Here is a 25601-nt window from a genome sequence, read left to right as displayed (position 1 = left end):
AACTGCTAAATTGATCCATGTCTATATTTAAGCAGAAGCATAATGGTGTGAAGCCGGTTTTGCTGCCTCCCCCGTTTGTTTATTTGCGGCTGCTTAACCAGCCGTTTAATCTGTAAGGTTAAAGGGATTTTTTTAAGTATTTGTGGGGAATTTGACTTTTCTCTCTCCCATGCAGCCGCAGATCTAAACGCATTGGTGCTTTTTTAATGCCGTCTGCATGTAGGCTAAAAGTAAAGGATTAGCTCAATTACCGAATATCTGTGGAACGGAATCAAGCAGCGACTCACTCAAATAGAAATACATCTCTAAATTCCTCTGAAGATGCGTGTTTGTGTGAAAATTATTATGTACAATGTAGAAGGGGTCACTTATAGTTCAGGGAATTATCACCCGGCTCTACAGTTCCCCTCAGCGGAGGCTTTTTACATCTTTCCACTAATTGTTTTTGGTTTTATGCCCTGCAACCGCAATGTTTTTTTTATTTGTTGGCTCCTCATAGCGCTCATCGGATACATTTCCAGCCACAGCAGGAAGCTCTTTATTTTTTGCTGCAGAATATAGTGGAGCCCCGAGCCACCGAAGAACCAGAGGTTTCTGTGGGAGTTGGAGGAAAACCAAAAGTAGAGCTGCATTTTAAAGGCTAATGAGTGTTAAGTATTACAACTTTGCAGAGTTAATGTTAAACTGCAAAACAGCATCTAAATCTGTAATATTTAAAAAAGTACAAAAACTATTTAAATCATAGAAAAAGTTACATTTTCTTATTGATCCAGTGGAACCAAAGTTGATAGTCCTGAGGTGAGATTTCAAACTCCAGATAGAAAATAAACAAGTAAAGTCTACACTCTACACTACATTGCTGGATGAGCACAGGTATTCTCACCTGAGTTTAAATGAAAGGATACAAATATAAAAGTAATAAAAAGGCTATAGCTCTGGAAAAAAAGGATATGATGAAATAGAGCTGTCATTTGCCATTTATTATTAATTCAGTCTGATACTTTAACCCCGAAATATAAGGTTTGAATATAAAAACATTTTTATTCCTACCTGGTCATTGGATAGAGACAATAACGCACTGAAACTGGCCCCTTCTTTTTTAAACTTCATAAACCGTTGTGCAGATTAAATTCAAAAAGTGATGAGTGCTAAATTCGGAGAATAATGCAAACCTCTAACTACATTTGGACTTCCCTCTGTGGTCCCACACTGTGTGGACTGTGGGAATGAAAAACAAAACAATCGTATTATTTCCAGCGACCTCAAATATGAAGATTTCCAAGGCTCAGACACAAACACAGTGGGGCCGTGTGGCGAGATCCACGCCACCCAGCTGCACTATACTGTGTGATAACTAAAAAAGCAGGAGGCAGGATAATTGAAAGAAACACCAGAGCCAAGTAATAACTCGAGCGAGCCAAAGAGGAAATGAAGAGAGGCTTCATCTTTGGGACGGACAGTGCGGGGGGGGGGGGGGGCTGCAGCAATGGATGTCATTATACTGACTGACTGCTGACAGGTAGTCCATTACCCATGAAGCACACGGGATGAGGCGAACCCCCCCCGGGCTGACAGGAAATGCAACTGGGAGGCTGGAGATCACTGGGAGAGGTGACATCAAAAAGAGAGAATAAATTGGGTTGTGATTGTTGTTTACGCCGAAGCCCATTCTTTTGTTGCGGTGCTTTTTAACACTGTGGTCTGGGACCGGCACGTAGGGACAGGGTGACCGGGGAAATGGAGGAGAGCTCACTGTGTGGTTTCTCTACGGACACTGTAGACCGTCAGCTCGGCGCAGGTCAAGTGATGTCGGCTCGAAAGCGAGACGCAGACGCTTTTCCTGGACGATTGTTTTAGATTGTACTGAGCCTTAATTAAATAAAAACACAAGGGGGGACTAAAGTGATTTTTCTTTACGGTGGAGTTTTTGTAGAAAATCACACCATACATGCATTGATGATACGTTTTAGTCAGACTTATGGTCTCGACAGCACCTGGACGACATGCACACCTCAACAAAACCGAAGCCAAGGCATCTTGACCCAGGATTAGTTGTAAATCCCTCCATGTTATTGGATGGGACATGAACCAAAGTTTAAAAAAAGAAAGTTCAAGTACAATTTTTTAACTCAAAAAATGGTTTCTGTAATTTCAAGTAGTTCTTATAACACTGATTTACGTCCAAGTGCACATTTTTCCAGTAAGCGTGGATTTAATGTGATATTTAATGCTATAGAAATGGGGTGAAATCTCACGATTGACAGCTGAGACTGACTAACGATTGGTCGAGCGCTTGTATCAGTGGGATCTCAGTGCTGTGGATCCACACGTGGATTACTGTTGCACAGACTCCGACTACAGCACCTGTACCGTCCACCTTTACATACAATTCAGGGTAGAAACTACTCCAGATAAAGGGAGTAGAACTTTTTGCACCGCAGTCGCCTCATGTGTGCGTCAGTCTTTCATTTGATCACACAACTTTGGATCCTTGCTTCATCCCAAGTGAATAATATGAGCACATGCAGTAAAATAAAGATGCAATTTTCCACGCGATTGTCATTTCAATCGGCTTCTGTGATTACCACACCAAACATAACTCAGTTTCCTGTTTTAATTTTAAAAAAAACCCAGAGGCAATGAGTGAAACAACTGCAGTCTCAATATGAAAGTAATAAATGGATCAATACATCAGGTCTCACCCATCACCACTGTGAGGTTCCCCTGCCTCTTTATGTACGCTGTTAAATCATTAAAATCACATTTTCCTGGTTTGCGCCGCCGCTGAAATGACAAGGTAGCACACCCCGGAGTAAATATCAGTTCTGCAGTTTGGGCTGGAAACTAGAGAGGCAAGATGAATGAGAATCTGCGACGTCGAGGTTGTTTCCTGCTGCGCGGCGTCTTTACAAAGTGATGCGCGTGTCGCCTTTTTCCACCCCCCCCCCACCGACACGATCGACTTCTCTTTCAAGCCCCGAAACGCGTCAGCGCTCATTATGTCTTGGAGACAATGTCGCATTAAGTGCGGGAGCGTCGCGTTCGCCTCGCCAGTCTCACTGCAGAGTTCACAGTTTGTTGTGTACAGGAGTTTTGCAAGGATCCTGCCCTGACCTCGCTAAACGCTGATATTCTGACTCATTCAGTATCACTCACGACATGTTGTATGCACGGCGCTGACATCCCGCTGTTTTAGGACGAATAAATCAGACACACCGTGAGTGTGTGCGATTATTTTGACGCTTTCTCAAAGTTTAGCAGTAAAAATCAAAGTAGAAATTTGTAATTAACGGGCCTCCTGCCATTTTTTGGAGTGACACTCACTTCTTTCAAGGACCCTGTTGTGAATGCGCTTGCATGCAAATGTGTCGTAATGTCACCGTGTCAGCAGGTAATTATTCCCCCCCCAATTTATCTACTAACTTTTCCCGAGCGGCTCTGACTGTGCCTCTGATTCACACCTGCTGCTCACAACGTGTGAAACCCCCTGGAAACTGCTGCACATTTTGGAAAAAGTAAAGAACAGGCAGCCTCATCTAAGCAAAAATATAACAAACTCAAATTCGGAAGTGTGAAAGTGTGTGAGTATTTTGTTCAATTCAGAGCTGTGTGTCAGTGCTTTTTTACCAGCCACCATTTTAGCATCTTTCCTTTGCAACTGTACAATATGTTTGCATGTTTTATCCGATAAAACTAATTTACCTGCAACCATTTTTCAAAAGTGTACGTGGATTCGTTTTTTGTGAATGTGTTTTCCTATAGTTGCTTCCAGGCAGCCATTGATTTCCATTCACTTCCGTGCAGCATCGAAAAAAAAGAACTTACAGAAAGCAGAGAAAAGCCTGAGGTGCGAGATAAATCACTGGAGAAACATCGTCTCTCTTCAACCATGTGTCTTGTCAAAGTTACATCAGTGTCGCGAGGTAACGAACTGCAAATGCTACCTCCGTTGATTTGATTATCACAACTTAGTGCCGAAATGGAACTAAATAAAGCAAGAATCAAAAGTTAACAAGCTGTTTCCTGTGATGGATTACTTCAAGAAAGTCCAGCTACAGTCAGCAGTTACGCGGCAGGATCATTGATTTGCACTAAGTGGGCTAAAATACATTTCAAAAAAACATTATAATGGTGCATTAAGATGAATTAACTATAATAAAATATTACCAAACAAGTAAGAATAACCAATAAAGTCATAAAAAAGACGCTCAGGTGAAAATAGCCTGTGAAGATTGTCTGCTAAATGCAAGCTTGACGTCGGCGCCGTGTCAAATGCTCCAGGTGCAAACTGCCACGTTGTTGCTATGTGGCGTGTGATAATATCGTGTGGCTGCCGAGGGCAACGAGCGAGGGCGGACTATCAATCTCTCAGAGCTGTGGAAGGGAAAACCAACATTACAATTGCACATACAGGATGTGTGCATTGATGTTTCTCTTGAGGAAACGTTCACGCATCGCATGGTAATAAAGATGAATACATTTGCAACAGTTATGGGCCTGTTGGGCTACAGATGTTTCCCAGCAACCGACTGGCACTTTGGAGGAGTTTTTATTAACCGAGACATTTTTTTTATTGGCGCAATCTAATTTATCACTCGTTTGAAATGAGCGTGGGAAGTCTGTGCTAAACCAACACTTTTGGGATAAATGTGCAAGGTCGGCAGCGAGAAGATGGAATGGGTGCAATATTTGGGGCGCATATTGCTCTACTTCATCTTTGAGTGTCCACGGTTCATCATTATAATTTGGGTTATTGCTTGAAAAGGTTTACGTGCATGTTCGGAAAAGTCATGACTTTCCTCGTGCTGCCCATCGCTGCAGCTCCTCTTTTCAGCCGCTGTCTGAAACGCTTGGTTTTTAGCTCCCGTCTCTGATAAAGCCCAGTGTGCCTCCACTTTTGCTTTACTCAGGGCCACGTTCGATACCAAAAGGTATGTTTGAGGTATGTTTTCTCTGGTAAATCCCACTACCACTGACAGAAATAAAAATATGGCACACATAGAGGAACAAACATGTCTCTCCTTGAGGCAGCAGAACGTACCTGTGCCACGTGAACACGGGGTCCGGAGATCCAGAGGTGATGCAAGTAAAGGTGACGGATTCTTGGTAGTCCGCCGTGGCGTTGAAGGTCTGCTGGAACACGGACAGCACCGGAGGGACTGCAGACACAAAACAGAAAGAAACACAGTGAGACGGGAGCGTCCTCATTAAACCCTGAGAGTAAAGAAGTTGAATCGACACTAAAAGCTACAATATTATTGTATCCGAAAAAGAAACGTCAGTCTTTATGAAACAATATGGTAGACGTTTTTTCAAATGGAATAAATTGGCCTCGTAAGTGGTTCTGTAAGCACTCACTGAAAATGTTACTTCTGTCTGTAATCCAACGGGGATTCGAAGTAACACTGTGACCCAGCTTTGGTAAAAAACACAAAAGGAGCCGAGCACAGCGATGTGAAACCCATAATGCTATTGTCTGATTCAGAAATGCCCGGCTAAATCCACATAAACAATGCCAGCAGAGAAAATGTGCTTCGACACATCAAACACAGCCGCGCTGTCGGTGGAGAACAGCACTTTTCTTCTTTGTCAACAGACGATTCAAGTCCCTGTCAGACGCTTGAGCTCCAGCCATTGCTCATATTTTCGTGGCCAATCTCTGCCGTGTCAGAAATTGGGAGGAGCGTCAGCGCTGTGATTTTAAGGTTCGTGGTTTGGAAGGACCTGCGAATACAAACCGAGAAAGCTCTCTATGGTCATATTTCATTATGACGAGAAATAGATTTATATTAAAGAATGTTATTTATAATATCAATCAGTTTATATATATAATATGAACTCTTTCAACTGAACTTTGCCACTTCAAGTTTTTGCATCAGCGTTTTAGAGTCTGCAGAGTTGCAATCAAGACATTTCAGCCATTTTGATAGCATCAAATAACTAATTCAAACGAAACTCCCATGAAAAATTAACATCAGTGTGATAAGAACCTAAACTGACAGAAACCTTTGAGTAAAAATGATGCAACCTGTATTTGGACTTATTAGTTTGGCCCATGTCCCATCACACAACATAGAGGAGGCAGGATGTGTGACCTATACTGCAGCAAGCCACCAGGTGGCGATCAAGATGATTAGGCGTCTCTTTTGGAAAGCTGTCATGTCATCCATCTTTATATACAGTCTATGGCATAGGTCACCTATAGGCGAGAGTTATTTTACTTTAAATGAGAAAATAATTTTATTTTCTTATAATTTATTATTTTGTACCCTCTAGTTCAATGTGAGAACTTATAATAAACATTGTTGAAATACTATTGAATTGTGTTAAATTAGTACAGTGTAACAGTGCAGCCTGTTATAAATCGTCTGAGCAGCAGAGGTGTTGATGACTCTATCCACAGTGGACGCTGAGAGCTGTCAGGGACACGCAGCCTGTCCCTGCCATCCGATCAGCTGAGGGCTGTCATCTTGTCATTCAGTTAAAAGGAGAGCAGAGCGAGCGTTGGCCCCGGCCTTTTCTCCGTCTGCCTCTGCAGCGACTCGGGAATGACAGCTTCATAGAGCGAGCATGTTTATCAGGCGTCTCAGTCCATTTCTCAACGCTGCGCTCCCGCTCCCGCTGCGGCTGCTCTGCCGTGGCCTTGTCCGGTCGCGCTGCGTGATTGAGCGTGTTCGGGACATTTAGTCCGCTGGGTAGGTGAGAACAATGACACTCGGAAAAAAACCAAAACAAACCAGGTGACGATCAAATAAGTCCACCACCTGAACACACAACGCTGAGGCTGAACACACAGACTCACAAAAACAACTGTTTGGTCCAAGTCTCACAGTGAGCTGCATTTCTAATGCAGTGGGGGGGACTAGAGAAAATCCTCTTGAAAGATGGTGTGATTTTATATCCCCAATATTAATACATGCATGGAAAATCCCTGATGATGTTGTGACTGGATAAAATAGATGTTTGGGGTTAATGTTATCATGTGGCACTGTTTGCTTCATCTCAGGCTACATAACCACACACTCTACTATACTATTATTATGATTATTATCATTATGTATACACATCCCTCGCCACTATGCACATCACTTGTCTATTTTATATGTATATAATTTAGCAATTATACTATTATTCCATGTGTACTCTGATAAATCTGTGCAATTATAATTATACTGTGCAATATAATGCATCCTGTGCCACTGTAATCATCTGTCTGTAGTGAAAGGTGGATATATGTACACCTTTTTGACCATTTGCTGCTTTAACAGAGTAAATTTCCCTGAGATGAGATAAAAAAATATTTAAAAACGTAATAAACAAAAAGAAACAGAGGAGCTCGTCCTGGACATGGCATGCGATTTTAATTTGGGCAGAATCTAGTTAATGAGAATTAAAGCCCATTTTCACCGATTTTTGCACCGACTAACATTAAATATGTGTGATTGTAACCAGCAGCTGCACAGTGATAATATTCAAACGCCATTTGTTTCCTTCTGATTAAAAGGAAAAAGAAGTGGATGAAAGGCAACGAGAGGTCACTTTGTGGGAAGACGCAGCGCGGTCGCTTTCTGTTTCAAAACTGTAAACTGACATAATTGGTTGTATGCAAGTTAATGAATTGAATTTGCGAGCGGTGTCGCCTGGAGGACATTTATTCCACGTGGAGCTGCTAACAACTTGGCGAAAAGATGAAAATTAAATAAGATATGTGGCTTAAAGGCTCATTAAAATCCATCAACGGCTTGGAGAAAGAAAAAAAAAGCCGCTAAGAAGAAAACAAGACATTTTACATACTTGGAATAATGAATAGGCAAGTCTCATCAAAAGATCATCACAGATACCTACTGAACCACAACACTGCGGTGTAGTCTTTCTTAAAAGATAAATTACACCTCTAGATTCCACAGTGTCGGTTTGTTTAGTTGTCGTCTTGTATGGGAAAATGAACAAATACTTTTCGTCATAAAAATCAACACGCGACAGGAAACACAGGCCTGAGTGAGACACACATCAAGGCACAGCGAGGCTTTTCGGGGATAAAGAATGGCCCCGGCGATAATCAAACACGATGAGTCCTTTCCAATAGCACTGACTCGGCGAATGAGAGGGGGCCTGACGCGATAACCATTGATTTCCATGCCAATAGATCCCTGCTCTCCTCCTGTGCAATGCACTCCCACATCGGTGAACTTTGCTGAAACAGCCCCGTTAATGAGACACGCCGTCAAGCAGGGAGACTTCAAAAGAGCAAATCAGCAACAGTGTTTAAGCTCTCAAAAAAGAAGAATCTGGCGAGCCTTTATGAATTCTTCATGTTTTAGTCGTATCCCTCGAAACATCAGACGCAGGGTGGAGATATTGAGATGTTTGTAAAAGTCTCTGTGAGCGTGCACTGCAAATATACAGTATTTCCACATATAACCGTGCTGTTTTCTGCGGATCGCCCACATTTACCCACAGTTAATGTTATCAACATGTTACACCTACTACACATTCAGTCCAAGACCTTTTCCCAGAGTGCTCATTAAGGATTTGTTTTGCCCTCTGCATTTGCACACGGGGCTGGAATCAAAGCCGATTTATAATTGGGAATGTAACGTAGCAGAGAACACAGGTTTTCCTCGTCTCTCTCTGAGCACACCGCCGTTTGTGACTGATGCCACTGCAAAATAATTTTCGGAAACCTTGAAGGACACAGGGGGTAGTTTCCACTGACAGCTGGAAAGGGGGAAAATTGCAGGTCTTAATGTGTGAGTGAGCGAACCGACAATTAAGTGGATGTGTGGAGGAAGGCTACGGGCGAGATCAAGAAGTTAACACTATTTTGCATCGCCGCGAGTTGCCATAGAAACAAACAAAATTTGACTACTGTTGCTCGCAGGCCATCAGGACAGAGGAGACAGATCTTATTAGGCTCTGCTGGAGGATCCGAATGGAAAGGTTGGCATGTGTGAGTCGAAGGTGGAGAGTGTGCAAGCTACAATCTTTTATAATCAATCCAAACTGCACTATCATGGTTTTATTCGCTGGAGTCAGAAGAGAAGAGTGTGATATCTCAGGAATGCGAAGGCCACCCAGCAGTTAGCTCAGCTTAGCATAAAGACTGGAAACGGGGGGGGTAGCCTGGTTCCATCCACATTTCGTATGTGCACTTTACTTTAGCTCTTGTATGTTTACACTGGGGGTCTGAGAGAAACAGCATTTCGAACCCATCTATGACCTGTACACAAGGCAGGAATTAAAAAATACAGTTTACTTTGACAAAAAATATGTTGTAAAATATGCGGGAAAAAATGTTTTACAGCAGGTTATGTGCTGGACGTCTTTTTGGCCGAGACCAGTAACTCCTTGGGAGTATTTGCGAGTTGGTTGGCAACTAGTCGAGGCCAAGAAACAGTCCAGCACTCGACACATTTTACGATCTGGTTTTTGCTGTGGCCAGCTGGCCAATCGTTGCCTGCCATTTGTGTCAATATCGCATCACTGCTTTAGAAAAGTAGAATTAATGGTCGGACAACCCCACGCACGCAAAACCCAAAATCAAAAAGTTGGTCTCCTGCTTTAGCATCGGACAAGCAATCAAAGAACCTTTTGAACAGATGCTGGCTGCTGCCTCAAACTCCCCATGCTAGTGTAAAAACTTGCTAATAAAAATATACTATTCCTTTAAATGAGCTTAAAGGCCAGGTTAGAAAAAATTGTATGCAATTACTGTCTCAATGTACTACAACCTGTCCAACTGAAGCAATGTGACCTCAATTTAAATGGATTCAAACTGTAAGTGGAGGTGTGTGTTTAAGTGTTACAAGAGGGGAACTCGTGTAATGGCACTTGTGATTTTAAAAGCTTGCAGACAACACAAACTAAGCTAAATGTCACTTGTAAAATCACCTAATTATATCAAGTTTCCATTCCAGAAACATAATTGGAAACCCACCAATACATTTCCCTATCAAATCCTTGTATTTTCTATTCGCTTATTTCTCAAAATTGTGCTTATACATCAGCGACTCAAATGTTTAAAGCTGTTTTGGCCTGAGGTCGATTAGCCATGCAGTGGGTGGCCGTGTTCCTTGATGCGCCATCATCCTCAACCCCCGGTCGGCTTTGATGATACACTGGGGACGGGCAGCTGCAGTCGGTCAGCGGCGCTTCACTCGTCGTGTGCTCATCGGCAAGAAACCGCTCTTTTATCAACAGGCCCATGAATATTTATTACTTCATGGGGGGGGAGAATGTATACAGTTACAGCTATTTCAGACAAACTGTGTCTGTAGCGATGACTGCTAACGTGTTGCTGGAGTAAGCAGAAGAGACACTTCACAACAACAGATAAAAAGTATCTGACTTTCCCCCCGACTCTTTTTTCCCCCTTTTCCCTGAGTGAACAAGACTCTTCTGCTAATTGCGTCTCTAAAGTCAAGTTGGCTTAGCGCTCCGAGGTTCACCCGAGGGCTCCTTAAACCCTTTTCACCCGCGGAATACCTGGAACTGCAGGCGTCATCTATCCGTTAGACTGAGGGCCTTTTTCTCACTCAGGTGTCTGTTACATAAATGCAATGCTTGTGTAACTGTATTCGCTTGCATGCTCTATATAAAGTTTTTTGCTGGGTATTCATATTTTCACAAGTACGATTACATGAAATTTAGAAATATATATATATATATATATATATTTACTAAGGCAATGCATTAAATTATAACTTTTCTCTCCAAAGGACCAACAGCATTAGTCGTTTAAGGAAGAAACAATCACATTAAACTGAATGAAATGAAATATATGACTATGACATGGGAGGAACCTCTTTTTCCCTGTATTCCAACCAAAACGACAATGACAAACTTTTCACAGTCCAGCCCTAACTTTAACAGAGCTGTGATATCCTCCTCCCTGTTGTTTTCACCTCTGCTACAAGGACAAGGATCAATGTCCAGGCTGACGGTGGCACAAAGGAGCTAAAGTGCTCCATTCACGACCCCAGGAGATAATGTGGAGTCTGAAGTTTATCAGTGTATTCTTTCTCCCCTGTCTTTATCCAGGGGAGAGAGACAAAGAGCGTTGCCTCACCGCTGTTTCCCCCCAAGGCACCACAACAGAGGACAGTTCCCTGTCCGCAGCTGATTGATAAAACATGTAGCGGACAGTCTGCAACTCTCATTGAGCCTCCGAGCAATCTACACCATCTCTATCTGCTTGCGCTCGGGGGCCTTTGTGTTGTTTGACCGGTCCAGGTTGTCGTCGATACTCTATTCACTGCTCGCACTTGTGGCCTCCTCTCCCCTCTGCTGAGATCACTACACTTGCTCCACCTTGCCCATGCAATCGCAAACCATAGAAGGGGAATAATCTGGAAGGGGCACACCCCTTAAAAGTAAAGTTGGCAACGTAGAGCGCAAACGAGATTCAAATTCATCGTGTGCACCTCTAGCTCGAGGTCAGAAACATTTGGTTTATCAGATTCTCACGAGGGTTGCTTATGCAAATGACTGAACCTATAGGTTGGGGGTATTTATGGCTTTCCTGAACATCACAGGCCTCGGCGCACTGAGAACAACACCTCGGGGAGACTCCTGAGACCAAAGGGGCTGCCGCTGCAAAAGGTTGTGATCTCGTCTACTGAAAACAAAAACAGGTACCGGGGCCACTTTGCACCCTGCAACATCCACCACTTCATATATCGTCCAAAAAAAGTTCAGAAAACAAGTCTCTGAGCTTTATCACGAGGTTCGGAGTGGATGACTAAACATAGACTCGACTTCTACTGACAGACGCGGGCGGCTCATATTTACCTGCCCCATGACAGTCGGTGGCATTTAAAGAAGTGTCATTTCAATCTCGGTCACCTTCAAACCAGCTCCCTGTCCTTTCCTTTAGGACAGAATCATAACTAAGAGTTCCTCTGGGCCACTGGATGGCGGCTGACCTCGGAAATAACTGCCTCTTTGATAAAGTAGCACAGTAAACTTCCAAATCTGGTCCTAGGAGATTTGAGTACTGCAAAGGAAAAAAAGGAACGTGCAATTATCGATTTTTTGGAATATTGAGGGCAGAGTAACAAGCTGTCAAAAAAAAAATTGCCTATTTGCAATTTAACTTTCCAATAAGGAGCTGCACAAGAAAGCACGACTCCCACTTTTATAAATATCAGGAAGAAGAGGATTCAACAAGATGGTCTGATTAAGAGAGAACCAGTCAAACACTGGTGGAAATGTGTCCTTTATGTGTGTGTGTGTGTGTGTGTTGTGTATTAACTCAAGCAATGTGTCAGCTCACATTGATTTATCTCCTCTGTGTAGCTGAAGCTTGTAAGTCATGATTTATTCACCGAGTCTGTTTCCATTGCAATGTGTTGCATCTTCATCTTTCCCACTTCAGCTAAGTGCAAAAATGTGTTTTGATTTTATTTAACTTGTTTATTTCTGGCATTTTCTCTGAGGTGGTTTTTTTTATGCAAAAAATTGAAATTGTAAATTAAAGTTGCTGGATATCAACATATTTAAGCAGCAACACAAGCATTCATTTGGATTCTGTGTTTCAACTGATCGAGTCCTATGTTGACTTTTATCTCTGGTTTACTTGCTAGATGCAATTTCTTTCTGCCGCGTGGGAGCACCGAGTATTTTTTTCTTTTCTGAAATAAAAAGTCTGCAGACGATGCCAAGGGGAGCTATTAGTGGAAACCCAAATAATTCAAGTTGAAGGACAGAGGAACAAAAACAACCAAGTGAAAGATCCCCAGTCCACTGAGCTTACAAAGATTGCAGATTCAAGAGATAAGTTTCAATGAAACAAAAAGGAAAAGAAAAGTGCACTCTCTACAGAAACAAATGTCTCCTTGCCTTGTGGCACCACATCAGACGTACACATTCATTGTATATTTGTAGTCTGATCTATGAACTTCAAATATTTCATGAGGATCAACTATAAAATCGACCATAAAAGTACGTATCAACATATTTGTCTACTTCAGGCTCGACTAACGGGCACGTCTGAGTCTGAGAGTCTTCAGGGATCGACAGAATGAGTCCTCGAGGCACACTGAAGCTCACTGCGTGTCTTGTCTGGGTGTGGCTCCCTCAGGACGCTCCGACTGTCCCGTCTCGGCGCCACACGGCAAGTGTTGCGTCGCTGCAATAATAGGCCGCGCCTCATTGAGCGGGCTTATTGGATCTTCTCAGGAGTCAGGTAAGTGGTGTGCCAAATTGAATGCAATTCGTAGTTTTTTGGGCAGAGGGGCCGCTCTCTGCTTTTACATTAGGTGGGAGAGGACTACATAGGCAAAGACAATATTGCAGCCGCCCGTGCGTGTCGAGACGCCCGTGGCCTCGGAGAAATCACATTTCAATCACTTCGGCGGTCTCAGGTGACTCGCTCTAAATGAGGACAAATGAGAAAATTAAAATGACATCCTTCGATTTTTGGGCCACGGCGCCCCGGAGCCATCGCTAATTGAATAATTCAATCACACTAAAGAATAAAGAGAAGAAGAAGGAGATCGCACAAATGACAGCAGAGAGAGCCGACCTGCTGTAAGCGTGCCAGTGATGAACTCGTCTGAGTCAGGGGAGTGGAATCTGTCACAGCCGACGACTCTGCGTGGAGTTTTACAAGCGCAGGTCCAAACATTCAAACTGAATTTCCGGCTCAGTTCACCCGCACGTCGGCGGGCGACGCCTCGGAATCACCGACTTGACAGTTCAGATGATGAAAACACATGTAAACAAGCCGTGAAATGTGTCAGCTTCGTGCTATAGTAGTCTCCTAACAGCGATCATCAACAAAGTGACAGCACACAGTAAGAGGCTATTACGTCTCTGTTGAAAGGAAATATAGGTTAATCGATTATCACTGTTTGATTAAACCATTGATTTATTTCTTAAAGCTGCTCCTGTCTCCACTCAGATAAACCCAACTGGCTGCTTTGTTGTATTTGAACCGTGGGCCCCTGCAGACTTGAACGCACTGTCGGAGAATGAGTGGTGTTCAACGACGACAGCAACAACCTGTGTATGCAGATGATAGCCAGTCCCTCCTGCATGCTAATCTGCTGACACCGTGTCTGCTTGGAATCTAAACTGAGGCTGTTGCTTCATGCGATGTGTTTCATACTGTAGCTTCAGTTCTCAGCTGGTTCTGGTTTCTATTGACGCTCAGTGATCGTGACCTGGAAACCCCACCAGTTAATAACAAGAAACAAGCCATGTTCAGACTTTGCAACAAAAACCAGCTGCAAGAAGATGATGGTTTGGTCCATGATGGTGCAACTGGCTCTTTCAGACCTTTGTGTACTTGGATGCTCTCACATTTAAATATTTGGAATTTACTGCCACACTGAAAATGCATCATTCTTTTTTATTCATTGTATTTCATACGTCAACGTAAAAAGTCTAAATGTTTTCTTGTAACCGAGTGTTAGTTTTAAACATATATAACATATATCACTTATTTAGGTACTTCAAATTCTATGGTTTTTAACATTTAGTTGTTTTTATCATTATTATTTGTCTTATTCCATTTTGTTTAATTAAAATTTCGCTGCTGCTTGTATTCATTTCATTATCTTAACTTTCTTTTATTGTTGTATTTTCTATTGTTGACTGCTTTGGTACAGTATGTATTAGTGTATCTTAAACTCGTTTTTTATTCATTTCCAACACATCCAGTTTTCAGGGTTATTTAGGGCTCATCCTTGTCATCGTCATCACAAGGCTTCACGCAATGACTCAAGCTGGAACTCACCGTTGACCACGACAGCGATGTCCACAAAATCGATCTCGCCTCGGGCCTCCACGCTCGCCTCGCAGCGGTACACGCCCTCGTCGGCCTTGTTCACCTGATGGATCTGCAGGTTGTTGTTCGTCAGCACCTGGAACTTGCCTTCGCGGAGGAGAGACGGAAGAAGAGGAATGCGACGCAGGTGAAGAGCGAACGATGGAGAGAGAGAGAGAGGTGAGATAAGCAAGTTAGGAAAACAGGAGGAGAAAATTGCCAATTGTCAATCTTCACTTCGGCACATTTTTCCTGATAAAGTTCACACACAGATAAACACCCACGCAATTACAGTTCCAAATCGACTCCACTCGCCCCCATTGTGGCCACTGTGCGAGTGGCGAAGGAGTGATGAGCACCACGATCTCATTTCTCTCCAGCGAGGATATTTATAACCCTGCATCGTAATTAGAGAAATGATTTTTTTTATATATTTATTTTAAAACATCTCCTCCATGTCTCATCATTACCGTCGGACTGAAGATTTGAATTTCAATTAAAAAAACGTGACAGATTCGAGGGGTCACTCTTTCCAATCAGTGCTCGGGCGTGCAGTTTGTCGGGAAGGAGGACGGGGAAGTGGTGTAGAGAGTTGTAAATCAGGGAGGAGGAGGAGGAGAGGAAATAATGAGTCCTAGTCCACTGGCTCCTACTATTGCACCTCTCCGAGAATAATACCATTCAAAGTGAATTTATCCTTGGTCCTCCTCCTGTTTAAAACTATTAAAGCTACTGAAAAAAGCTGGGATTTCAGAGGAGTGCTTCAGAAATCAGCTTTGAGATCAAACCATACAGATGATTGGCAACGTGATCGCACGGGCTGAGTCAGCAGAGCCACGCAGGCCCGACAGCAAACACACAACCGTTCTCAGGGCTTTTCGTTTTCGGGGGCTGGTTCGACACGTCGGCCGCGTGAAGCTGCGTCTTCGAGTGTCGCCCGTCCGACTGCCCCGTAATCCATCCTCTCAGTCGCCGGTTAACACGGCTCCTTTCCAAGTTATATACGCCTCCTCCCGGGCTGATGGGGTTTCTATTCATAGCATTCGATGTCCTTGTCTTATTGTGAATCCGCACAAAAGAGGGGGGGGGGGGGGGCAGCATTTCCTAGAGAACAGTATTCTTGGCACATTAGCACATCTATTCAGTGAGAGACAGAGAATGGGACTCGAGAGCATTTTCTTTTCCAAGCGATAATCGAGTGCATTTGGAAAGTTTACATTGAAAATATAATTATTTTGTTTACTCAAGAACTTTTTTACGATGATTAATCTGCTCCGGGAATAAATACAATCAGATTCTTCCATGATACAAAGGTCTGTCTCGATAACATGAAATATTCACGACTACATAAAAAACCGAAATAAAATCTTGAAATGAAGGAACAAAAGAACAAGAACATATTTTCCCTCTTCTACAAGTTTTTCTGGCATTTGCAAGACAATTCAAATTATTCTCTAATGAATTGTGTGCCCATTCACCTCCCACAAAATAACAATCATTTGATTATGTAAGAAGGTCATGAAGACTTACTGCGGTGCTCCTCTGTGATTTCCTTATCCTGGTAGTACCACACCACCACGGGCACCGGTGAGCTGATGACATCACACACCACCTCTGCCGTCTCACCGTGGCGGAACTCCTGCGGTGACTGAATATCCTGAAATGTCAGCCTCTCTGCGAGATCAAACGAGATGGAGATTGAACACTTTTTTTTGGGTCCCCGGTATTGAAAGCAGACAATTTATTGCAGGTCTGAACATCAAAAGGGAAAAAAACGTGAAAAAAGAAAACTGCTGTGCTCTGATACAGTCCTGTTCACTGAGACAGGGTTGGAGTTGTGGAGAAGTATTCTTTTAAATGCATGTCCCTGAAAATGTTCTGTTCGGTTTGAATCCAAAATTAGAAGAAAGAAAAGAAAGAGACATACGGGTAAATGGTTGAAGATTACAATATTAAGATAAAATAAGAACCCTTATTAGTCCAGATATGGGGAAATTTGCATCAGTAAGTAATACGTAACATGCAATACCTAAGTGTAAGGACTATAAAGATATGAGTGGAATAACAACTAATATATACAGTTTAAAAACAAGAACAATATGTACAGTAAATTGATTTCACATCAACCATTGTATTGCACAGTAAAGAGTTAAACCAGTAAAAGTGCATTTCATAATGGGAAGCATAACGGTCACGTGAGGCAATGCTCTGCAGTCCAGATCTCTCGTGTTTGGAAACAGGCACACGGGACAATGTACGCACTGGAAATGGATTCACTGTCATATTCAAATGAAACAAAAGCTAATCCCGCTTTGACGGTTTTCTGGGACGCAGATAAGGCGATTCTAATGAAACGACACAGGAAGACAGAAGGACGGCCATTCCACTTGCTGCCAATCATACCCATGACAACACACAAAAAAAGAAAAGACAGCGAGCCGAGATATTCCTCAACCTATTTTGGAGAATTAGACGACAACACAGGCAGCCTTTGATTCACTCTCTCTTGGTTTCATGGGGGGGGGGGGGCTCGGTAACAGATTCCGCTCAGTGCCAGTTTGAGGCGGCGTCCTCTCTCTCTGCACAAACATTTGGTGTTTTGACAAGTTGCTTTTATGGAAACGCTGTTCTTGGACCGGCACTTCTCCACAAGCGGCACGCCGTCCCCCCTCCGTACCCGGCTCTGGTTTTCGGACAGCCGACTTTGATGCGCGCCGGTTTCTGGCACTGCCGGCCGCCGCAACCACCTGCCATCGTCGGCGCGCTGCATTGTGGAGGTATGAATAAATCAACAACAGCTCCCCTATCAGTCCCTTTCCGTTAGCGAGGCCGCGCCATTAGCATTTCACCGTGTGATTTATGCCAGGCTGCTTCCTAAAATGAGCTTTCTCTCCCCGACTGCACCCTCCCGCCTTTGAACGTGGCTGGCATCTCAGTGTCTTCATTAACTTCAAGGATGCCTTTGCATGTTTTGTCATTCACTCTGTTGGTTTCTTATTCCCCCCCACCCACACCCTTGTGTTCTTTTTATTTCCAAACTCTTCTCTCTCTCTCTCTCTCTCTCTCTCTCAGGTTCGAACACTTCTGGTGTCACTTGTTCCTCCCGTTTGTATCCGTTTCCTGCCTCTGTTGTTGTCACACTGCTCTACACGGGAAGCAGTGAGGGAAACAAGCTCTCCAGAGTAACTGCCGCACGCTCGAATCGAGAACGGGCTCGGTGCAGTGTCTCTTCTGCCGTTTGTCTACACATCAATGTGAGGATAACCGCGATTCGTTTACAAGACAGTGTCCCTGGACGTCTCTCAACTGGGACGCAGATTTTCCATCTTTACTGTAAAAACTTTGCTGGTTTTGGAAAAGTGGCTTATTGCCTTGTCCATTAATAAACTGAGAGGATATGAAAGGAGCTGGTGCAGGTACTGTACTGACCAACTTTCCTATGGCTGCTCAGGTGACATTATACAGCCGTTCATTTAAAGCTATTTTGGCTTTTGTCAACAGTGAACACAAGTTTTCTTCCTTTTGTCTTTGCTCAAACCTACAAATATGAAACGCATGGTGGCTCTAGGGGAAATCCTCTGAGGAAACATGGCCAATTCATTAAAACACAAGCAAAAACTGTTGTGTCGGTGGTCCTAAAGGATTCATCCTCTGGACACCACAAATTCCAGTACAAACTTTGTCTTGGACTGACCGGCGCTGCCATCGGTAGAGCCAGCAAGGCTGCAGGGCTTTAAAAATAACACCGTGACAGCAGCATTTGTATGTTTGCACCATGCAAGTCCTCTAATTTGGATTCAGAGCTGATCCGCCACTCCGCATTGGAATGATCATAACAGGCTATCATAGAGATGTCAGCAACTCGTGAGCGGGTGTCGACACACTGTGCCTCCCGCGGGTCATGAGTTTCATGTACAACAACATGTTTTAGCGCACAGGCCTGTGCGCTGCCTGAGGAGTCCTCGCCTGCTCCGGCTGTGCGCTGGCAGAATGGTTTGCTGGGGGCTTTAGGCGGGTTTTCATCCGCATGCTGCTCAGGCAATCAACACCGAGGGGCCCGAGTGAGTGACGCCTGGTTGCCGTGGAAACAGTGGTTTTCGGGGCGCTGGTTATGCGGCGAATGAGGCGAGGGGCTGAGCGGTGGCAGGTGTGATTGAGGCTGTGATGTCTCCCTTAATGATTCGCCGGGAGAGGAGGAAAAAGGCAACCACACAGCAGGTGATGCTTTCCAGTGTGTGTCTGCCTCCTGTAATCAAATCCCTGTACGGAGACGTTCTCTGCAGTTAAACTCGGGGAAGACTCCCCGTGTATCTGGAAGCTTGGGTTACTCTGAATTCATTTGCTTCCTATGTAATCTCCGCGTGTGCCTTTTGCATGCATTAGAATGTTAATCCATTTCCTGTCGCCGTGCTACCTGAGAGCAGAAAGTGTAAGTATTCGGAAAGGTGCCCTTTTGTAAAGATACAGAGCTTGAGCAAAGATTAAAAAAATAGACTGACGTGTTTTTCTGTGAAAGGAAACAAGCATTTCACTTTGGCTTCTGAGCAGCTTTTAAATATATATATATATATATATATATATCCCAGACATGCTGCAGTAGCCTCTCACTTATAACAGTCAAACTCCAATCAAACAAAGGTTATAATAACTCCTCAAAAAACATATGCATTTACATATCTTTTAACCTGCAATTCATCCAAAATATAAATTAAATCTAAATTATTAAAAATAATGTCGGGCTTTCCCTATTTCTGTTCTGATTGTTTTTTCTATCCCAGAATATAACTCCCTCCAGGTTGTTGAATATGTTTTCTAATTCTTTTTCCAAGGCAATCGCAGCAGTGATTAGGTTGGAGTTAAGCTGGATGTCTTGCTCAAGGACACTGTAATGGGGCAAACAGCAGTTAAATTACTGCTCGCCCTGAGGATGGAGCCTGCGATGGGCCCGACTCTGTGTCCACCGAGCCTCCCTGGCCTCCTCACACTTCGGCTTTGCCCGGGAAATAGTGACGGGTCAGCAAGGCAGGTCGGCCTCAGTGCAACATCTCTCATTACACCTGGCAGGATCCCATGCTATCACTCACTGTCCTTATGCTTTAATCACAAGCATGAGTGGCACGCACTTGCTCACAAGCTCACAAACAAGGTCAAAGGCTGCATGGATCTAAAATACACATGTGCACAGTTAGAGCTAGTATAGTGAGGATGGGAGCATGAGCTTACGGTAGATCTCCAGCACGACCGAGGCCTCCTCGGTATGACCGCTGGCGTCTGTGGCCTGGCAGCGGTAGATACCCGCGTCCTCGATGATGGCGTTGTAAATGATGAGCCTGGACCGCGACGTCTCCGTGTGAAGCGCCATCCGCTTGGATTGGACGATGCGCTCGCCCTGGGGGTTGTACCACTCCAGCCTCACCGGCTCGCCGATAGCTAGGAGGGAGGGAGAGAGAGAAACAATCAGTCAATTTGACTTCCTTTTACCACACAGGTAAGGATCATGCCCGTCTGCCTGAGAGAGGACCACTTGCAGCTCAATTCCAGTAGATGAACCTGGCAGGTTTCTTACAAGGCTAAATATTTGAGTCCTTGACCCATTAGTCTGTAGAGAGCAAACTTCCACTGATTGAATTCTCACAGAGTTTTTTAGAGGACATTTTCCGCCCTCATTACACACATCAGAGATAATACAGAGGGAAGAACAGGGAGAAACAGGTTCCTCAGCAGTGACTCATTTATGGGCAGCCGATCACCTCCAGATTCTGAAGGAGGCTGAGTTGGAGGTTCTCTTTGTTCCGCTGAACAGCCGAGCACCTTCCAACGTGGTTGTTTGAACTTGTTACGGGATCAGACGGCCTGAAATCATGGTTATGTCATAATCTTGGATTCACATGGCTAATAAGTCTGTAAAGGAACAGGGGACATATGTAGCCTGTAAAATCCACTCTCGTTTCCAACATCACGCACTGAGCACTGAGCACAGAAACAGAATCCTGAACCCCTGCTAACTGGCTACTGCAGGAGATGATGGGGCCATCTGCAGGCAGCAGGTGCCCCTCGCCTGTCGGTGTGGAGGGCCATTACTTAGCCCATCAATCAACTGAAGACTTGAACAAGACAGGAAATGCACAGAGGCTTGTCCAGTCCCTCAGAGACAAGTCTCTGAGGATTCAATTATGGAAACAAAAGGGAAGAAGAGGAGGAGGAGGACAGAAAATAGAGGCACCGCAGATTTGTGACACACATTTTATCCCCGGGAGAGTGGAGGCAGTTTGAATGCTCCCTTTCCCCTCAGTGACGATTTGGCGAACGCCCTTGGGCCGAGCTTTTAACCTGCGCCTCCTCAGCAGTCAGTCGCAGAGTGTCGCGATGGTTCACCTCAACAGCTCCCAGGTGGAAAGAGCTGGTGCTGGGGTGGATAATTGGCGTGTTTGTCCAGTTATGTAAATACATGACATAAATATAATAATCCCTCAGTTTTACAGCACACTGTTGCTCAAACGTAAACGCTTCGCCTCTTGATGTCTGCACGAAAACACGCAGCCACCCCGGCATGCTAACACCATTACCATCACATCCCTGGCATGTGTGTGCTGCTTGTTAGGTTTCGAGGCCAACGAATGGGATGAGGCAATCAGACCCAAGTGTTGCTGCGATGATCCTGCTGTGGTTCTCCTCCTCCTCCCTCGTGGCCCACCGCTGGAGCCTCTGGGTTCACGTGGGTACTCGCAGGGAACGGATCAGTGTCTAACGTGGCTGCGTGCGTCCCTTTATACCTGTTAGCGTTAAAACGTTATCACCTCCCACCATTCTTACAGTCGGCTGACAACAGAGGCAGTTGAATGTGCTGGAATTGACGCAGCCAGCGTGGTGACAGCTCGTTTGCCTCACACATGATCTGAGGAGACAGGAGCATGTGTCTTTGCCACCGGATGAATAGCTGGTGGAAATCGCTGTCAAGACTGCTCTTAAAAATCTGCATAAGCTCAGGCATTATTACTGACTGTTGGCAAGAAAGAATGCTCAGTGATTGACTCTTCTGAAAGTAGAGTGGTGAGACGTTGCTGATCACTTTTTCAAGGTGCCAGCGAATTCTGTGCACGGCAACAACTGATCGTCAGCTTTTTCTTCACTTTTGTCAACAAATCCGACAGCTCGCCGTTGTTTAAGCCTCGTTTTTTAAAAAAGCAAATGGAGAAGAAACAAAGCTTCGTATGTGGAAGGACTCTCAGACAACGTTTCTGACACTTTTTTTAGCAGTTAGGGAGCAACACATCAAAGCGGCTGAAATAATGAAGCCATCTCAGCCTCCCGCACAAGGCACATCTATCGACATTCGACGTGCCCCTCGGTGCCAAAATTAGCCGAGCCCAGGCTGAAACGCTCCTGTCCCTCCAGTGGCTGGCAGAGCTATGGTGGTAATTGAGTTAGGCCTCCCGGGAATGAGTCAGCAGGGGGAGAAGCAGGAGCTGGAGAGGGAAGGAGGAGCACCGGTATGTGCGTAGGTTGACATGATGTCAAAATGATTGCTTAAGTATCTACTATCGATCTCTTTATAGGCTGTAATGTATTGCTAGTGGGTAAACAGAAGTCGTACTGGTCAAGCGGTATGACCTACAATGCTGTTGTTAGACATATCCGAGGAAACCACATATCAACAATCGCTGTTGGATCTGGTTTGACGACCGAGCCTGCATTTGCAGCTGCCTCTGTTTTTTTTTCGCAGCCAACATGTGTTCTGGCTCTCTGCCACTTCAGTCAATGGGGAGGTTAAACACACACTTAAGCACCAGTTTATCCACCTCCTCCTTATTTGTCACGCCGCAAACACGGCTCCGTTTCATGCTCGCACACAAGGCCAATTTCACATCAGAAAAATCTCCAGTCTCTCATGTTTGTTCGTCATTTTAAAAAACAAATACGGAGATGGGTTCTTGAAGACATAAATGAGATGCTTCCATACAGTGCACGAGGGCCAACTGGATGGTTCAATGGGTGTCGACGGATGTGACAGATATGTGTTAAAATAATGTTGGTGGGGGACATATTGAATCAGATATTAACACAGCATCCAGTTATCAGGGGGACAATCATTTCAGCCTCTATGTTTGTGATGGTCGCCAGGTAAATGACAAGCACAACTTTAAGGTAAGAGGTGGAAGATGGAAGCCGTGTTGTAAACAAAATGTGCTGGTGTAGAATCGCCGTATTCTTTAGGTCCTGTGGACTTATATACCATTATTTCTCAGTGTTGTGTTTTACTGTGGCCAGGATAGAAGAGCAGCATGGCCAGTACCACCAGTCCATGCAAAGCATCACATACTGGGTTTGTACTTTGCAGTTCAGGATATTTTCCCAGATTTCTCTCCCCATAAATCTTAACTAATGTATTCTATGTTTTTAAATTGTATAATTTGCTTCACGCAGGCAAAAATAAATTGTCCGTCGCACCGACAGTATAACTTGACCCTTTTTTCACTTCCTGCATAATATGAAACAATGATCGAGCGGTAAAACATACGTCTACTCACTACGTTTCCTTGGCTTTTTTAATTATTCTCTATCTGATTCCATAGTAGTATATAGTAATTCATTTATTTTAGTGAGTGGGCAACCATTGGGTAAACAGGAGGAGGTTCTATTGAAAAAGAATATTTTTGAGCAGCTTATTTAAAATAATTGATGAAATGAACGTGAACTAGTTAAAACATTTTGTATTAGAATTTTCCCTTTGTATTAGAAAGAGTTAACTCGCACAACACACTGACTTGCTTATTGTTCTAGATGTGTCACACTCCTGCAGCGGCAAAGATTACAGATTACATGCGTATTTTAAAAGAGATGCTAAATCACTAAACATACACAATAATGTTAATGTGGACAAGTGCATCGGTGCAGCAGTTGCTCACATGTCTCACTGTCTGCTGGTATAACAGACATGTCCCCGAGCTCTCCCACAACTATGCTGGGAACAAACAGGCTCCGGGTGAAAGGTGACCCACACTTGCTGTTATTCCCTCTCCCCTCGCTGACGACTGAGACCCACCTATTTTCGAAAGACAATCTCTGAAGCCGCCCCCTCTCCCTCCCTCCAGCTGAGTTCACCTGTTCTTCTTTGTCTCCCCCCCCCCAGCCTCTCACTTCACCATTTTTCTCTCTTTGCTCGATTCACATCTTCGCCGTGAAACATCCTTCGAGGGCACTTTGCTGTGAGGGCGTGAAACAAGCAGCCGAAAAGAGCTGGGTTTTTTTAGCAGCGAGACGTGATTAATGAAAGCTTATTGCGCCGAGGGGACGTCCTTGTAAAGACAAGAGTCGATGAATACATGACACGTGGTTCATTTTGAGGTGAGATAAAAAGCTGTTTTGAAAATGAATACTTTAAGAAGCAATGTGACAGGGATATATTAATTCATTAGGTTCAGGAAATGTTCAGCGCTGATGGGAAAGTTAATTCTATCCTGCATATTTCATGTATAAGCAGGTTATCTAGCAAATATCAAGCCAGTTTCTGCTTTGTCCTCAGTTTCTGCTTTGACAATATCTCTTCTGTTAATTAAAATGCCCCCGGCAACACCCATTGGCTATTGTCTGTTGACAAATTAACCTTTGCTGGCAACTTGTTAAACGTTTCTCAACACGAACAGAAACAGTGACACTTTTTGTTGGTGTTTTGGCTCCTTTTTGGCAATTGTGTGTTCATGACAACTATCATGGCCAAACAAGGACTTTAAACCAGTTTAGAATAGTTTTTAAATATTGGCAGATAAATGCAGACGACATAAATGCAGGAAGTGCAGCAAATACATGTTAGGCAAATAAACAGACTCACAGTCAGTGGAAAAGTGAAACAGGTGGAGAGCACAACCAGAAACATGACGAGACAAACTGACAGGACGGAGGAGAGACAAGGAGACACAGGTGGGACACATTAGGAAGCAGGTGCAGGTAAAGGAGGCGGGAAAAGCAAGAGGAAGTGACACAGAAAGGTCAAAATAAAACAGGAAATGACCCAACGAAAGGGATCACAATAAAGTAAGAAACCCTGAGGCAGAGACACACAGGGACAGCTGACAATCAAACACAGTACGTGCATCGAAAAACACAAATATAGAAAAGTCAAAAAACATAAATACAAAAGTCTCACAACCAGGGAAGAATCACGACAACATTGAAAGTTTTGAAGTAATAACCGATGCTGCATTCTGCTGTGGGCAAATATAAAAATGGAAGAAAGCTCATAAAATATGAAAAATAAATCGTCTAGAAAACATTTTGCTCCATCAGCGTCTGGCCTGATGAAACAACTTTTTTTCCAAACTTAAACTTTCTTCTTTATATCATCGAGTCCCATCTATTTAAAGCTGGAATATTTAAAGAAAGGACGAGTTGGGGAGAAACATGGAATTTATGCTGGATTTAAAACAAAAACAAGCCCTCGCCCCCGCTGCTGCCGCGTTGACCGGCATTTGTCTTTCTTTTAACCCGAAAACTTTTAGAAACGATGTGGATCGAACAAGAAAAATAGATTTCACCCAGGCCCCTCACTTTGAAGAGCAACGCCCTCACCTCAGTGTTCTGCCTTCCCTCACAAAAAACGGCTCAAACAAACCCGTGAATCAACATTCAACAAAAGTGCCCTCCTGTGCCTCCTGCTCCTTTCTTCTATTCCGGTCTATATTTATGTGGACATGATTCATACAGTGGGACACGGCGATGCAAAGCCAAAAAAGTCACTTTAATAGAATAACTCCGTATTTTTTTATGTTTGCAGGCTTTGCTTCGGTTTCACCGGGATTTAGCTTTTTTTTGTTGCCTCTGACTGTTCTGCCCT

General features: G+C 43.9%; 1 protein-coding gene across 3 annotated transcripts in view; it reads right to left on the bottom strand.

Moving 5' to 3' along the window:
- Positions 1–25601, bottom strand: part of LOC117776771 (neural cell adhesion molecule 2-like) — a 245745-nt gene that overhangs the window by 48587 nt on the left and 171557 nt on the right. For all 3 annotated transcript variants that reach the window (XM_034611053.1, XM_034611035.1, XM_034611043.1), the window contains exons 3-6: positions 19994–20200; positions 16301–16444; positions 14741–14878; positions 5042–5159 (exon numbers count right to left, since the gene is read on the bottom strand). In XM_034611053.1, coding sequence (XP_034466944.1) covers positions 5042–5159; positions 14741–14878; positions 16301–16444; positions 19994–20200 — 607 coding nt within the window. The remainder of the gene's footprint in view (positions 1–5041; positions 5160–14740; positions 14879–16300; positions 16445–19993; positions 20201–25601) is intronic.

This window comes from Hippoglossus hippoglossus, chromosome 2 (assembly GCF_009819705.1).
Source record: "Hippoglossus hippoglossus isolate fHipHip1 chromosome 2, fHipHip1.pri, whole genome shotgun sequence".
Taxonomy (NCBI): domain Eukaryota; kingdom Metazoa; phylum Chordata; class Actinopteri; order Pleuronectiformes; family Pleuronectidae; genus Hippoglossus; species Hippoglossus hippoglossus.
This window is presented reverse-complemented; position numbering and strand designations above follow the sequence as displayed.